Source organism: Ictidomys tridecemlineatus, chromosome 8, assembly GCF_052094955.1.
Source record: "Ictidomys tridecemlineatus isolate mIctTri1 chromosome 8, mIctTri1.hap1, whole genome shotgun sequence".
Taxonomy (NCBI): Eukaryota; Metazoa; Chordata; class Mammalia; order Rodentia; family Sciuridae; genus Ictidomys; species Ictidomys tridecemlineatus.
Genome location: NC_135484.1, coordinates 84,377,920 through 84,391,609, shown reverse-complemented (window position 1 = coordinate 84,391,609; position 13,690 = coordinate 84,377,920). Strand labels below are relative to the sequence as shown.

Below are 13,690 nucleotides of genomic sequence, written 5' to 3'. Positions count from 1 at the left end.
TGATTTCCCTAATTCAGAGGAGTTAATAATGGCATCCTCACTTGTCTATTTGCCCTCAGTGTTTTATGACATATTTTGAAGTTTACAATTTAAGTAATGTAAGTGGATTTATGATTTGAGTTTTAATTAAAACAAACCTCAAATAATGGACCATGTCTTCAAAAGATTCCTACAGAGCAACAGAGGAGAATCATAGTAATATAAGCATGGTGAACATTAAGAAAGTATCTAAACTGCCATTTTTCCTCCTGATTATTTTGTTATTAACTCATCAAGCAAAACAACAGGAAATCATAAAAGACAGCATATTCAAACACATGGCCTTCATTAGACAGCAGTATTATGTTAACTAATTAGTACTATTTTTAAAGTGACAGCAAAAAGGTTATTCCTATTAAAAACTTTAAAAATATACATGTATACTTTTAATTTCATTTTATTCACCCTTTAAAAGGTCTATTTTTTGGGCTGGTGATGTAGCTCAGTGATAGAGTGCTTGCCTAACATGTGCAAGGCTCTGGGTTTAATCCCCAGTACAACACAAAAAAGTCTATTTTTGTATATACTTATGATGAATGCAAGTACAATAATATATTTGGGTAACTTCTGAGTAAATATAAATACATTCAGATTGTGAGCCCCCTACCTGTTTATGGATGGGTTGCATGATCAAGAAAGCTTGGAGATCACTAGTCTGGGGTATTGGATTTTTATATTTCTATACACTGAGGTTCTCTGGTTCCTTTCTCAAAAACAAGAACAATTTGTTTCTGTTTCCAGGGTTCACTGTTATTTCAAAAAGAGGAAAAATCAGCATTAACCTTCTTCTGGCCTTTTTCATATGGACTTTTTATTGGATATCTTAGTAGATATACTCTTTTATTTCCTATCTTATAACAGAGATATAAGGGGTATGCCAGGTGCAATGGTGCATTTCTATGATCCCAGTGACTTGGGAAGCTGAGCAAGGAGGCTTAAGAGTTTGAGGCCAGCCTCAGGCTGAGAGTCCGAGATGTATAGTAAGACCCTATTGCAATATAAAATTTAAAAAAGGATAGGTATATAGCTCAGTGGTTTCCCTGTTAAATCCCCAGTACAATGAAGAGGGGTGGGAGAGATAAGGGATAGAAGGGAAGAGGGGAATTTATTCTTTTATAGCAGTGATTTTTTTTTTTTGTACTAGGGATTAAACCCAAGGACACTTAACCACTGAGCCATATTTACAGCTCTTTTTTATTTTTCATTTTGAGACAGGGTCTCACTGAGTTGCTTAGGGCCTCACTAGGTTGCTGAGGCTAGCTTCAAACCAGTACTCCTGCTGCCTCAGACTCCCAAGCTGCTGGGATTACTGTGCCAGGCTTACAAAAGTGATTCTTAATTCCAGCTGTACTTCAGAATAACTTCTAGCACTTAAAAATTGCAGATGCCTGTACTTTACCCCTGACCTTCTGAACAAATGAAAACAAGCAAAACAACAACAAAAATCATCTGAATGTAGTACCAAGGAATCTAAAATTTAGAAGGCTTTTACAGCTGGTTCTATAGAGAAATGGTTCCTAAACTTTGCTGCCATATTAAAGTCAACCAGGGAGACCAATATCATTCTCCACACCAATTACATAGTTTCGGGATGAATGAGAGGTAGGCATCTCTCCCACCCACCTCTCACCTATCTACTGTGGTCCATCTATGAGAGAGAAAAATCTATCCATCCAGACAGCCATCTACATTTTTGAAGATGAGATCCATGTTGCCCAGGCTGAACTCAAATTCTTGGACTCAAGTGATCTTCTTACCTCAGTCTCCTGAGTAGCTGGGATTACAGGCACAAGCCATTGTACCTTGCTGGCATCTATAGTTTTTTAAAGATCCCAGAGGAATTCATGTGCAGCAAGTTTAGGGATCAATCTTGCTGTAAAGATTAGATTAAAAGAAAGTCCACTTCCTCTCATCCCCTTGATTGAAGAGCTCAGGGAAGAGGATTTTAGAGACTGAATGAATTAAGAACATTTTAATATGGTTTTAAAATCCATAAAGGAAGTGAAATATTTCAAAGATTGTATGGTCTGTATGTGTCTTTTATAGTTTTCTGCCAGTATTTAGTAGTAATCTTATTTACACAAATGAAACAATTTTAGCCAGACTGGCATATTTTCACATCCTATAAATATCAATTTTATTTTTTTTAAAGAGAGAGAGAGAGAGAATTTTAAAGAGAATTTTTTTTTAATATTTATTTTTTAATTTTCAGCAGACACAACATCTTTGTTTGTATGTGGTACTGAGGATCGAACACGGGCCGCACGCATGCCAGGCGAGCACGCTTCAGCTTGAGCCACATCCCCAGCCCTCAATTTAATTTTTGATAATCTGATGGAGTTTTTGGGGAGAATCATCCAATCAAAATCAGTTATGTCCAACATATGAGCCTGACAAAAAGTAGGTTTTCTCTTTTTTTGGTACTGGGGATTGAACCTAGGGGTGCTTTAACATTAAGCTACATCACAAATTCGATTTATTTATTTATGGTACTGGAGATTTAACCCAGGGGATATTCTATAATTGAGCTACATCCCTAGCCCTTTTTTATTTTGAGACAAGGTCTCGTGCTAAGTTGCCAAGGCTGGCCTTAAACTTGTGATCATCCTGCCTCAGTCTCCCTAGTAGCTGGGATTATAGGCACGTGCTACTGTATCTAGGAAAGATAAATTTTTACTTATTTAATTTATTTTTAAATTTTTATTGATTTATTTTTTAAATATTTATCTATTTTTTTTAGTTTTTCGGCGGACACAACATCTATGTTTGTATGTGGTGCTGAGGATCAAACCCGGGCCGCACACATGCCAGGTGAGCGTGCTACCACTCCAGCCACATCCCCAGCCCCAAGATAAATTTTTAAATGTTATTAGGATAAACTACCCAAGTATTTAGAGACATTAAAAAAAATTCTTCAAGGCTTTTTTTGGGAGAATCATCCAATTTCCCAAAGGTAGCATTGTCCCAGGTAGCACTGTCTAATAGAACCTTCTATGATAATGCAAATGTTCTTCTGTATTTGTGTTTTTCAATGCTAACCAACAGACATGTAGCTATGACAATGAAAATGTTATTTTATACTTGTGTTGTTCAATATGGTAACCAATAGACATGTGGCTATTAAGTCCTTGCAATTTGGCTACTGTAACTGATAACATGGAATTTTTAATTAAATTACTATTTATTAACAGTGCTAGGGATTTAAATGAGGGTCTCATGCATGCTGAGCATGTGCTCTACTACTGAGCTACACCTTCTACCCTTAATTATATCAGTTTCAATTAAAATTTAATGCCCACTTGGGGCTGGTGGCTACCATACCGGACAGCACAGGTTATCATAGACCTTAATGAAGTACAAACAGCTTTTTCTGATTTTCTAAATCCAGAGATTATTTTCTTGTTATTATTTCCAAGACATTATTATCAGAGATGATTTGCCAATGAAGCAATATAAACATATATTCTCCATGGCTTCATTATAGCCAACTGTTGGCCAAAAAATCTTATGAAAGCTTTTATTAGAGCTCTACATTCTTCTAAAATGCAACTGCTGATAAATGAAAATACATACAGGTAGGAAATTTAAAAATTGCTCAGATCATTTGTCAAGGCAATAGTTTGAAAGCAAACTTTCCTTAGAGATCTGAGTGATAAAATAGGCATTGTGGCTTATGTCTGTAATCCCAGCTACTCAGGAGGCTAAGGCAGGATGATCATAAATTGAAGGCTAGCAATAGCAATACAGAGATTATGTCTCAAAAGTTAAAAAATTGAAAGGTCTGAGGAGTCAAGTCAGTGGTAGAGTTCTTGCACAGAATGTGCAAGGCCTTGGGTTCAATCCACATTACTGTCAAAAAAAAAAAAGCAGTTTTGAGTGATAATGAAATTCATGGAAGAAAAATTGATGAAGTACTGAAGTTTAGGTAGAGAATTTATCATTAAACTTATAACAATAGCTCAAGCAGCATTTTTTTTCATACAAATTGAAATGGAAAAGAACAAACTATAAAAATTATTTGTTGCCAAATGTGTAAAATCTTGAATATAAGGAGAGTAAGGTCATTCAACAAATACTTGAATATATTCTAGTGTGACATTGCATAGAAAAATATTTTCTTATAAAATGCAAACAACAGCAGTTGATTTACAAAAGTTGCATGCAATAATTTTTTTTTTGTACCAGGGATTGAATTCAGGGGCACTTGGCCTCTGAACCCCATCCCCAGCCCTATTTTGTATTTTTTTTAGAGACAGGGTCTCACTGAGTTGCTTAGCGCCTCACCATTATTGAGGTTGGCTTTGAACTTGTGATCCTCCTGTTTTAGCTTTCGAGCTGCTGGGATTATAGGCATGCACCACTGCGCTCAGCATCTAATGTTCTTAATTTACAGCAACTAAATATTTAAGCTCAGTTTCCCATTTTATTTCCTTCATAATGCTGCAAAATTGTACATTATTTTTAAAAGATAAAAGGAAAAACAAAACAGTTGTAAAACATCCTATCCTCAATAGTTAAGAAAAGAACAAAAACCAAACAATACCAGGTATACAGAAAATAAAAACTCAGTGGTTGAAATGGCAATGTCTTCCTATAGTTCTTTAAAAAAAAAAAAGATCTTTTAAAACAGCAGTAGTTGATGATCTTAAAGTAGTAGTACAAGTGGTCTATAAGCTAGTCATGAGACAGCCTTTTGAATTAATTTGCCCTAAAGTTTTGATTCCTCTTTTGTAGCAATTTCTAAATCAGAATTAGAACTACATATGCTATATAGTAAAGGAGACGATTAAAAGCATGAGGAGAAAACCTACAGAATGGGAGAAACTCTTGGCCAGCTACTCCTCTTGATAGGTGACTAATATCCAGAATATACAAAGAACTCAAAAAACACCAAAAACCCAAATAACCCAATCAATAAATGGGCAAAAAGAACTAAACAGAAACTCCTCAAAAGAAGAAAGACAAATGGCCAACAAATATATGAAAAAAATATTCAACATCTCTAGCAATCAGGGGAAACACAAATCAAAACTACACTAAGATCTCACATCACTCCAATCAGAATGGAAATGATCAAGAATATGAACAACAGCTGGGCGCAGTGGCACACACCTGTAATCCTAGCAGCTCCAGAGGCTGAGGCAAGAAGATGGTGAGTTCAAAGTCAGCCTCAGCAATGGCGGGGCACTAAGCAACTCAGTGAGACATTATCTCTAAGTAAAATACAAAATAGGGCTAGAGATGTGGCTCAGTGGTCAAGAGACCCCGAGTTCAATCCCCAGAACCCCTCCCACAAAAAAAAAAAAAAAAGAATGACCATAAATGCTCCCACTCCTTGGTATATAACCACAGGACTTCAAAACAGCATACTACAGGACACAGCCACATCAATGTTTATAGCAGCACAACTCACAATAGCTAAACTGTGACGCCAACCTAGATGCCCTTCAATAGATGAATGGATAAAAAAAAATGTGGCATATATACACAATGGAATATTACTCAGTAATAGAAGAGAATAAAATCATGGCATTTGCAGGTAAATGGATGGAGTTGGAGAATATAATGCTAAGTGAAGTTAGCCAATTCCCCCAAAAAACTTATGTCAAATGTTTTCTCTGATATAAGAATGCTGATTCATAATGGGGAGTTGGGGGAGGGAGCATGGGTGGATTAGACTAACTCTAGATAGAGCAAAGAGGAGGAAGGGGAAGGGAGAGGGCATGGGAGTAGGAAAGACTGTGGAATGAGATGGACATCATTACCCTATGTACATGTATGAAAAGAATGGTGTGAAAATACTTTGTATACAACCACAGATAGGAAAAATTGTGCTCTATATGTGTAATATAAATTGTATTGCATTCTGCTGTCATACATAACAAAATAGAATTTAAAAAAATCGCAAAATAAAGATCAACCAAGACATTAAAAAAAGAAGAAAAACAAACTTAATACTTACTCAGTTGATAATAATTACTTTAAAAGGTTTAAAATGAATTTTTTTTATTATTTTATTTTTGGTATTGGGGATTAAACCAGGGTCTTATGCATGCTAGGCAAGTGCTCTACAACTGAGCCATACTCTCAGCCCCTAGAATGACTTCAAAAAGTAATTTTTTTTCATGGTTTTAATCTAGAAAAAATTGGAATTTTTTCAAACAATTTATTATAATAATAATAATGTTTTTTGTGGTTCTGGGGATTAAACCCAGGCCTTGTGCATGCGAGGCAAGCACTCTACCAACTGAGCTATATCCCCAGCCCTGACAATTTATTATTTTTGTAGCACTGGGGATTGAATTCAGGTGTGCGCTACCACCAAGCTATATCTCCCAGCCTATTTTTAGTGTTTTTTAAAAAAAATCTGTTCTAATTAATCATACATGACAGTAGAATGCATTTTGACACTGACACAATGCACACAAATGTAGCACAACTAATTTTTTTAAAATAAATTTTAAAAAATAACTTTATTTATTTATTCATTTGTATGTGGTGCTGAGGATCAAACCCAGGGCCTCACATGTACTAGGCAAGCACTCTACCGCTGAGCTATCACTCCAGCCCCTAGCACAACTTCTTCTTCCTCTGGTTGAACATGGTGCAAAGTTGTACCAGTTGTGTAATCATACATATATATAGGGTAATAATATCCATCTCATTCCACCATTCCCATGCCCCCTCCCTTCCCCTCACTCCCTTCATTCTCTTTCCCCCTGCCATTGTGGATCAGCATCCATTTTTCAGAGAAAACATTTGACCTTTGGTTTTTTGGATTTGGCTTATTTCTCTTAGCGTGACATCTCCAGCTCCATCCATTACCTGCAAATGCCACAAATTCATTCTTCTTTAAGGCAGAATAATATTCCAGCCTTATGTGAAATATCACCACATTTTCCTTATCCATTCATCTGTTAAAGGGCATCTAGGCTGGTTCCATAGTTTAGCTACTGTGCTATTTTTAGATGTTGAGGCAGGATCTCAGTAAGTTGCTGAGGCTGGCCTTAAATCTGTAATCCTCCTGCCTCAGCCTCCTGAGTTACAGGGATTACAGTCAGGTACCACCAAGCCCAGATGATGCCTTAGCCTCCTGAGTAGGTGGGATTTTAGGATGTACCACAATACTTGGCAGGTTAAATTTTAAACTTACAAAAAAGGTAGAAAACATAACAAAACATATATATTTCATTTGCCCAGGCTGCTTTGCTTAAGGAATGCACAGTAGAAATATCTATTTTAAACAATTGGTATCTTACTTTAGAAAAAAGAAGTGTTTAAAATTATTTTTAAAATTTGCCAAAGTCCATACCTGATTTTTTAAGGATGAAAGAATGTATTCCTTTTCATTATTGGAGATTGTCTTGTGAGTTTCTGGTGTATCACTAACTAGCCACATCCATAAAACAAACCAAAATATTCCAACTATACCTTAAAACAGAAAAATAATAAATTAAATAAAATTAGAATGGACCAACATCAATTTCTACATGTCTTAAAAATTATGTGACTGTAGGTTCGATGTAAAATTAGTTTCAATTCTTTAATAAAACAAATGTTATAATTATATTATTTCCTACACATTTTGAAGAAAACTTTTAAATACATGACTCTGCCTATAAGGGTATATCAGACAATCTTTTGGAAAATAAATTTCCATAATCTACATATTTCTGTAGGTGTCTGTTTTGTTTGATTTTTTGTTTTGATGTACATATGCCTTCTGCATGAAATGTCTAATCTATTTATAAAAAAATTGTGATATCCAGACAATGAATCTAAGAAATGAAACATACCTTGGGACTACACAAAATTTTAAAAAAGATTAAAATTACCAAGTGAGAGCATCTTATTTTGCTTAAGAATAAATACTTTTAAAACATACATTTTTATAATAACCAAGAGAGTAACTTTTGAAAGTGTGACATTTAAGTCCAGGATTCAACAGCAGTTTCTTTTTTTTTTTTTTTTTTTTAAAGGAATTCTTTTTTTTTTTTTTTAAGAGAGAGTGAGAGAGAGAATTTTTTTTTTTTTTAATATTTATTTTTTAGTTCTCGGCAGACACAACATCTTTGTTGGTATGTGGTGCTGAGGATCGAACCCGGGCCGCACGCATGCCAGGCGAGCGCGCTACCGCTTGAGCCACATCCCCAGCCCTCAACAGCAGTTTCTATTAAGAAATATTTGAAAACTAACATCAGGTCATAACTCAGATCCTTTTAACCACATAAAGAGGATACTAGTGTTTTAGAACTTTGTGGATTAGGAGATGATTATTTTAGTGAGTCAGAATATATATTTTTAATAATTAGGCTACAATTACATTTAAAACAATTTTTTTTGGTACTGGGGACTGAACATAGAGCCTCATGCATGCTAGGTAAGTGTTCTATCACTGAGATATTAATCCACCCCCTGACTTGTTTATTTTTTATTTTAAACGTATTGACAACTTGCTGAAGATGGCCTTAAACTTGTTATCCTCCTGCATTAGCCTCCTGAGTAGGTAGGATTATAGGATGCACCACAATACTTGGCAGGTTAAATTTTAAACTTACCAAAGAGGTAGAAAACATAAGTCCAATTCATATAGTAGCAGATTATTCCACAAAGAGGAAGTGAAATTACTGTCCCAAGCTGTGCTCCTAAAAAACATGTAAGACTTCATAAACTTTGGAGAGAGAGAGGAACACAGAAAGGCAAGAGCTACTGCTTCAAGAGGATGGGGAATAGATAATAAAGAACAGAAAGAATGACTAAAATCTGAAGGAACTGAATTAGTCTCATGTAAATATAAATAATCTACTTTCTTAAGGGAGCAATTTCTACAAAATCTGCAATATGTAAAACATGTACATTAATATGTAGTTATATAAACTGCAACTATGTAATTATTGATGAATTAGGAGCCATCAACCAAGAGAAGATTCATTACAATATGACAAAGTAAAGGCTACATTTTTTAGAAATCCAGGTGTCTGGGTGCCAGTTCAATGATGGTTTCTAAGGCTGAAAAAAATAGCCTACTACAGCATACTTGTTGAAATAAGAATAACATTTACATTATAAACAATTATTTCAGATAAATGTTATAAAATATATTTTAACCATTAAATGTGAGACATCTTAGTAAATGCAATGAATCAGATATTATTTGTAGTCCGAAACATCCCTCTTAGATAGACGATAAATAAATGGTTGTTAAGTTTCACAGAGCAATGTGGAGTTCAAACATGGTAGATATATATATATATTTTTTTTTTAGAGAGAGAGAGAGAGAGAGAGAGAGAGAGAATTTTAATATTTATTTTTTAGTTTCCAGCGGACACAACATCTTTGTTGGTATGTGGTGCTGAAGATCGAACCCGGGCCGCACGCATGCCAGGCGAGCGCGCTACCGCTTGAGCCACATCCCCAGCCCCATGGTAGATATTATTCCCAAGCTCCAGAGGTGAAAAGTTGTATGTAGCAGGCAATAAGACTTTGAAAAGGGATTTAAAATTTGGTCCCATAGAAACATAAGAAAGAAGATATGCGCTAATGTTACAGAATCAGAAAAGGAGTGGAAGTAGGTGAGCAGAGAGTAGTTTTGGGAACATTACTTAGAAAAATAAGTTGAATGCTTACTGAGTACATAATTCCATACAGGTACTATGTATGTACCAGGGCGTAGGCTGGCTGTAATGAAGTGATAGAAATTGTAAAAAAATCTTCACCCCCTATGTCTTCAGACTTTATTCAATAGGTAAAGAGGAAACATAGTATCTATCATTGACTTTATCACCAGATTTCTCATGTCAATCTCCTTATAACTACAAGAATGATTTTTAAAAAAGTAAACTGGATCTTGTCTCTAACTTGATTAAAAACCTCTAATGTCTCCCCACTGTATATTAGGGGAAAATCTATATTCCTTCCTGCATCCTGCAAGGTCTGATATGATCTGGTTCTTGTCTATTTCTCTAACCTCATTTTCTGCCATTATCTTCTTTATTCATTTTGTTTTAGCCGCCCACAGTGGTTTTTCACTTCTTTGAACTCATTATTTTCTGCCTGAGAGCCCTTGTACATGCTGTTCTGATTGGCTGGAATGCTCTTCTCTCTGTTCTTTGCATGGCTGGTTTCTTCTTATCCTGCAGATTTTTGCTTAAAAGTTATCACAGACAGGCCTTTCTACCACATATTTAAAATCAGTCAGGTGGAAAATTTTCCGTTCAGTCAATGGAAGAAAGGCTAGGAGTTCTTATGTAATCTAGTTGAATAAAAATTCACATATATAAAGCTCATGCTATCTCACCTGTAGCTCTAAATTGTGAACGTAAGTGCATAGGAAAAAGATATGTGAAGAGAGTGGTTGAGAGCCATGATATGTTCATTACACAGTCAAATTAGAAATCACAATTAAAGAACAAAAATGCTCAATTTTCCAGCTCATGGGTTTTTCTTCTTAAAATACATAGCATTTTCTATACCAACATTTCAAAAGAAAATACACTTTGAAATAAATGGTAGCAGAGGGGAAAATATTAGGTAGTTAACATACACTGCAATATGCTCTGAGCTAAAGATAAAAATGAATAATACAGTTATACCCCCAAAAGTTTTATTTTCCCCCAGAAGAGGTACCCAGTATTGCATGATTCTGGCATGCAGGCACTTTCTCCCCCAGATTGGTATAAACCTAATAATGAATCATAGTAAACTTTTTATAAGAGTAGTTATCTTACCTGCATATGAAATACTAAGAAGCTTGCTTCTTTCTAGAGGGGGAGCCCAGGAAGACCACATGGCATGCATTGCTGGAAACGTAACACCCTGAGGAGTGGGGAAAGTATTTCTTATGAAATATAAGGTGGCTTTGTTAATGTTTTTAATTGAGTACTTTGTTACAAAAGAAATTTTCAGAGTTAGATTTCATTAAGTGAGATGTTTTTACAGTATTAAGTGAACATATCTTATAATGAAGCATTTTCAAAATATAGACACTGATTTATGGATTTGGGGACTTCAAGCCAAGAGTTATGATAAATCTGTACTACTAAGTGGTGACATAAAGGAATCTTCTCAAGGTTTATTTTACTCATTTACTTTATTGACTTGGATGACATAGGAATATTACTAATTTATTAATTTTAATAAATATTACTAATTTATTACTTTTTAAAAAAACACTGATTTAATACTTTGGGTACTAGAGGATATTGAAATTGACCTAAATCAAAAAGAAAAATGGTCTTATTAGAAAAAGGATAAATTCAATGAGAGTGTTTATAGTCTTTTATTCCCCAGTGATAATGTATCAGTATATGCCAATTACTGATAATAGAGAGGTAATGGGACATGGAGGCAGGGAGGCAACAAATTTCTCCCATGGATGAAAAGACACCACAGGAGCATATGAAATGATAGGTTTGGGCACACACAAATCAACAGATTTGAGGGCTTGGAGTACAGCTCAGTGGTAGAGCAAACCCAGTGCTTATTCTCTAGGAGAGAAAACAAAAACAAAACAAAACAGAAAACCTAAAACAAACTCTGCCTCCTCAAAAATCATATCAATGAATTTTCAGTTCTTGGCCACTCATGAGCTGTGTAACCTTAGAAAGACTAATTAACCATCCTGAACTTCCATTCTTCAACTTTAAAACAGTGGTAACATGCCCTATCTTGCATAATTGTAAATATTAATGGTTGCTCATATTATTAACAGAGAGAAAAATAAATGTTAATAGTTTGTGCTTTCTGCTGAGTTCTTCAAAAACAAAAAAGGAGGAACTACCAAGAAAAGACTAAGATCATTTAGGCTACATGGTAAATCAACAGGAATCTATATGCATGGGACAAATCACTATAGAATAAAACTTGAGATGTCTAGAAATGCCCACAGAGATTATGTTGTGGAAAACTTTAATATAAATTTTCTTAGGGATAATGAAGTATATTTATGGTAAATCAAATAGTAAGGATGAAAGATACTGACCTAAGTTTATGGATGAGGCACGGAAGAACAGAGAAAGATTAGAGAACCTAAGTATACACAACTTAAATTCTATTTAGAAATAAAATGGTTACCTAGATAGCAGTAATAATATATGCAACATGCTATGATATTAAATTAGAGGCATAAATAGGAAGCTAAAATATGAGAATACATTGAACAAGCAGATTTAGTACTTGGATCAGAGAAAATATACAAATAAATATATTTTATCTTGATAAACAGAAGAAAAATCTGGTAATAGAGGGGCAATTTTAATTCTATAATTAGAAAGGTTTTATTTAATATATCTCTATTGATAAGGACAAAATAAGAACATTCAAATGAGTGATAAATGTTAAATTAATTTGGGGGGGTACTGGGGATTGGACTCAGGGGCACTTAACCATTAAACCACATCCCTGCCCCCGCCCCCTCCTTTTGTATTTTATTTAGAGATCTCACTGATTTGCTTAACACCTCGCTTTTGCTGAGGCTGGCTCTGAACTCACAATCCCCCTGCCTCAGCCTCCCAAGCTGTTGGGATTACAGGCGTGTACCACTGGGCCTGGTTGATAAAATGTTAAATTTAAATAATACTTGACAAATTTTCTAAGTACTCTAGCATATATAAGCTTTATATCTATCCTGTGATTGACAATGGGAAGGTATTTTAGTGTCAATTTGGTCTAATGGTTAGGACTTAACTCAAGGTTTTAGTCTTAGAAATTGTTAGTAGATTTTTTAAAACTTTTTTTCTTTTTCTTTTTTTTTTCAGTTTTGGGGATCAAATCCAGGGGTCCCCTACCACTGAGATATAATCCCAGCTCTAAAACATTTTTTATTTTAAGATAAGGTCTCAATATGTTGCTAAAGCAGACCTCAAACTTGAGATCCTTCTGCCTTAGACTCCCAAATTACTGGGATTAGAGGAGTAATCCACTATGCCTGACCAAACTCTGATTTTCTGACTTTAGTCAAGTGTTCTTTCCAACATAGTATGACAAAATATTACTTGACATGACATTCATGGTATAAGCCAGATCCAGAGGGCCACTATTTTGCCTGAATTGAAAAAATGCAATACAGAAAAGTAAATCTATGCCTGGGTTACAAAAGTGAAAGTTCAAAGTTACAAAGAAGAGATAATAAAAGATAGCAGTATAGGGACTGGGTTGTGGCTCAGTAGTAGAGCGCTTGCCTAACTTGCTTGAGGCACTGGGTTTGATCCCCGGCACCACATAAAAATAAACAAATAAAATAAAGGTATTGTGTCTATCTACAACTGAAAAGATAAAAAAAAGACAGTAGTATACAAAAGAGAAATAAAGAGGAAGATAGGAAGTAATTTTAAAAATGGGGTTGGGATATAGCTCAGTGGTAGAGTACATGCTCAGCATGCTCAAGGCTCTGGGTTTGATCTCTAGCACTAAAACAAAAACAAACAAAAATTTAAATAAATAATAAACATCTTGAGAGGGAAAAAAGAGATAAAAATTTGATGATGACAATGCTTATAGCATGAAAGTCCAGAAGAATCATAGAACTAAATTGGTATAGTGACATATAATTATAAATGATTTATCACTAAGCTAGAAGACCAGAAAAAAGAAAAAAAAAAGACAAAGAGGAAGTTTCATGAACAACAACAAATTGAAAAATAAAGTAAAGCAT

At 34.7% G+C, this 13,690-nt stretch overlaps 1 protein-coding gene across 6 annotated transcripts in view; it reads right to left on the bottom strand.

Moving 5' to 3' along the window:
- The window catches only part of Slc17a5 (solute carrier family 17 member 5), a 57,396-nt gene that overhangs the window by 30,334 nt on the left and 13,372 nt on the right, over nt 1–13,690 (bottom strand). For all 6 annotated transcript variants that reach the window (XM_078019724.1, XM_078019723.1, XM_078019720.1 and 3 more), the window contains 3 exons: nt 10,767–10,854; nt 8,598–8,684; nt 7,352–7,470 (listed from right to left, as the gene is read on the bottom strand). In XM_078019724.1, coding sequence (XP_077875850.1) covers nt 7,352–7,470; nt 8,598–8,684; nt 10,767–10,854 — 294 coding nt within the window. The remainder of the gene's footprint in view (nt 1–7,351; nt 7,471–8,597; nt 8,685–10,766; nt 10,855–13,690) is intronic.